General features: G+C 30.2%; 1 protein-coding gene across 1 annotated transcript; it reads right to left on the minus strand.

Moving 5' to 3' along the window:
• Positions 1-525: 525 nt before the first annotated feature.
• Positions 526-3,218, minus strand: LOC107935574 (probable transcription factor KAN4). The gene is made up of 6 exons (XM_016868199.2): positions 2,483-3,218; positions 2,312-2,388; positions 1,867-1,903; positions 1,599-1,698; positions 791-878; positions 526-708 (listed from the first exon to the last, which is right to left on the minus strand). The coding sequence occupies exons 1-6, from the start codon at positions 2,877-2,879 to the stop codon at positions 583-585; spliced, it is 825 nt and encodes a 274-aa protein (XP_016723688.2). The 5' UTR covers positions 2,880-3,218; the 3' UTR covers positions 526-582.
• Between the last annotated feature and the right edge of the window lie 450 nt (positions 3,219-3,668).

Consider the following 3,668-nt stretch of genomic DNA (forward strand, 5'->3'; position numbering starts at 1 on the left):
CATGGAGCATGGACCTGTCTCTTTATCAAATTTTGTACCTTCAAACACTTATTCATCATATAATGGGTCATAACCCACAAAATCAGCTGCCCAAAAAAATCTAAACCACAAACCCAAAGAAAATTAAAAGATAATGTCATTGATATTTTGACGGTGGTACAATGCTTAATATTGCCTATAATTTCTTCTCAACTTTTAAATAAAAGAATAAATGCACTCCAACATGCTTTAATTTACGTTTTTCTACACCGGCAATAATATTATTGTCAACTAAACTAAAACTCAGTAAGATATTAGTTAAAGATAAATGATACGGTTCAAACCTTAACATTTCTGTCCCCTTTCTCGATATTGTAATGATAAAATAATACATGGAAACAAGAATAAGAAAAAAAAAGGGGGGTTTCACCTTTTGTGTTGTTTTTCTTTTCATTGCATGACAAAATTTAAAGAACAGGAACAAGGCTAGTTCATATTCATACAAGTTAGATATTTCATCCCCAAAATGACGACAACAACAAAAAAAAAGCAAAATATTTGCTGGTTTTCTTTTGTTTTTATTATTAAAAACATGTTTTTTTTTTAACACTTGAGAAGAGTTAAGTCATTTGAAGATTCATGAGCAAAGCTTGGCCTTCCAAGGGTGAATTCTAGGTTAAGCAACATGTCTGGATTTGACAAATGAAGCACTTTATTGTCTCCATCCACCTATGAAAGAAAAACACACAAAATTAATATACATTATTAACACAATGTTCCATTTTTTTTCCTTTCAATGAAGCAATCATACCTTAGCATCATTTGGGTGTAAAGTCAATCCGTTCCCATTGCTTGATATGCTCAAATTATTCACCTCCATTGATGGTAGCCAGGAACCACTACAAAACGAGGAAATCCCTACTTAATAATAAGAAATATCATTCTGTTATCAATTGATTATATACAGAATAGACTCTCTTTATAACAGTCTCATTTGTTCGTTAAAATTTTGAATGTTATTAAGAGTTAGCCATTATATACTTATAAAAATATTTGAGGTTCATATCATATTTATTTTAAAAAATTCAACTTAAAAAACTATTTATAATAATATTAATCGGTGAAACTCAAATCGTATATTTAATAAAATTTAAAAATATAATTTCATTTAGTAAATATAGGATTTGAATGTTTTTATATAATTTTTAAACAGTTTATTAAAATGATGTCTTAATTAAAATTTATTATTTTTATTTCACTTAAAATTTTAGATAAAATATTATAAAGAATTAATTTAGTAAAAATTGTAGTCCATATTTTTTATATTATTATGGTTATTATTATACAAAACTCATTGTTTAGGGTACTTCTCGTAAAATGTAACAAAAGAATGGCATTGAGAATTGAACAAAAAAGCCTTGACTTTGATTATGAGGATTAATACATTAATTCCACATCTAAGCTTAATTAATTACCTCATCTTCATCAAAATCTATGTAAACTTAGCCTTATCTACACACCATAAACAATGAACAGACAACAAGTTGGACCAAACACAGTTCTCCATGGCCAAGGATGTGTGTGTGTATATATACACGTTAAGTTAATATGATCCTCACCTTTGGGTCCTTTGTGGTGTCGGTTGTGGTGATATTAGTCTACCATCCAAATCAACAATCCCTGACCTTTGATTCAATTTCATGTCTGCTTGCATTTGTCCTGAAATGGTGATGTTGGCAAAAAAAGATTTCATATTTTAGATTTTTTTAGGCTCAAGCTATGTCAAATAGTACCAAATGAAAAATGGATCTGTAATAATTGTCTATGGGGAAGACAAAAAGAAAATAATTGAAGAGATATAAAAATGGTGGAAAAATTTCCAATTACCTGATCCTTTGTCAGTGCTCTTCACTGTTCTATACATCTGCATGAAAAAACCAGAAATAAAAATTAACTCGACGTTTATATAGGTGGTGAAAGCTTAATATCTTAAAACCTTAAGCTTGCCATCCTGGCCAAGGACTAATGTGCAAAAGGAAATTGCATTGTTAAGATTACCATTTAGATACCCTTTTGTCCTTTCCCTTTGTTTCTCCCTTACCCACTACAATTGAAACATATATAGAAATACAAAAATAGAACAAGATAAAAGTGCTAAAACAACTCTCAAATCATAAAAAATAACAATTTTCATATAATATTATCATTTGACTCTTTATTCAATTATTGCAATAATTAAGAAAATATGGATTTAAATGCATATCTCGGGGATTTATGGGCAAAAACAGGCATTGTATACAAAAAACTGAAGGATTGCAGAGTTAAAGCCCACCTGCAAGTGACTCTTCACGTGAGCTAGGGTTAGATCCTTAACATTCATCAACTCTAAGACAGATTTTGGTGTTGCTCCTGTTTCAGTTGCCGAAAACATGTAAGAAAAAGAAAACAAAACAAAAATAGATATATTGTATATATGAAGTATATATATGTAAATGTATAGTACTTTCATGGCCACCAAGAAGCTGGACTGCATGAACAAAATGAGCATGAAGTGTTGTAGTCCATCTCATCCTAGGAGCTCTAATACTTCTTTTGGCTCCATTGATATTCGTTCTTGAACTTCTCTTGAAATTACGACCATAGATTTGTGGCTGATATTGATGATTATGATGATGCTGGTGATGATGAACCATTTCAAACCCTAAGCTCAAAGTAGGCTCTATAGGATTATTGAAGTACCCATTTTCCTGGCTTAAATCACTCCCACTGCTCCCAGAATCAGCATTTGAACTCCTATCACTGTAAATAGATTTCATCGACAACCCATCATCGGCCATTTCTTTAACCGATGGTGGGCTAATCTGCAAAGATAGATCAGGCAAAGCTGTGGTTCTCATCATTGTGAACGGCTAAAAAAACCCAGAAACAAAAGGGAAAAAGTGGATTGATTAGATCATGAGTGGCTTATGATTAGTTTGCATGAGTGGTGCTTGGTTATACAAGAGAATATAGGCTTTTTTATTAGGATCTACACTAGGGCTGATAAAAAAAAAAGGATTGCAGGAAAAGAGAGATTGATTTTTTATGGGGATGATAGTTTTGAAGAGAAAAGGTTAGTAAAAAAGGGAAACTTATGCATTTAAAGGATGCAGAGAAAAAAGATCAGAGCCCTTTTGAATGGAGAAAGATATATATACAATATATATATGTATAATAATGGTGGTTTTTATACTTATGCTATTGCCAGAGGGATGGTTGGAATTCAGAAAAAAATAAATAGAGGTCAATATTCAATTTTTAATGGGAAAATGTATTTTTGGTCACTCTCTTTACTCTTTCTTTTTGGGGTCTAATTGTTTTTTAGTCCTTGTACTTTTTGGACATTTAAAGTTTAATTTTTCTAATTTGCATTTCCGCTATTTAGATAATTTGTTGTTTTGATTTAATAATTGAAATCTAACAGATAATCGCGTCAAATAAATTTTGTTAAATTGAATTGTGTGACCTTTTTAAAATGAAAATTTTACTCACACGGTGATGAATTTTCAATCTATATTCAAATTTTGGATCTTAAAACATCATATTCAAATTGAGATTTAAGCATTGTACTTAAAAAGATAAAAATTAAATTTTCTTCCTTTTACAATTTAAGAATTCTAATCCAATCATTAACGGCAATAGTATTTTTC

The sequence above is a fragment of the Gossypium hirsutum genome, chromosome D06 (assembly GCF_007990345.1).
Source record: "Gossypium hirsutum isolate 1008001.06 chromosome D06, Gossypium_hirsutum_v2.1, whole genome shotgun sequence".
NCBI classification, from domain to species: domain Eukaryota; kingdom Viridiplantae; phylum Streptophyta; class Magnoliopsida; order Malvales; family Malvaceae; genus Gossypium; species Gossypium hirsutum.

Bases quoted from the DNA above. Each gene is read 5' to 3' on its own strand.
- LOC107935574 (XM_016868199.2), bottom strand. From the start codon at position 2,879: ATGATGAGAACCACAGCTTTGCCTGATCTATCTTTGCAGATTAGCCCA. The intron at 1,699-1,866 runs GTAATTGGAAAT...TCACCATTTCAG, and splicing joins GAGCACTGACAAAGGATCAG to GACAAATGCAAGCAGACATG. The intron at 709-790 runs GTATGATTGCTT...TTTCTTTCATAG, and splicing joins TACACCCAAATGATGCTAAG to GTGGATGGAGACAATAAAGT.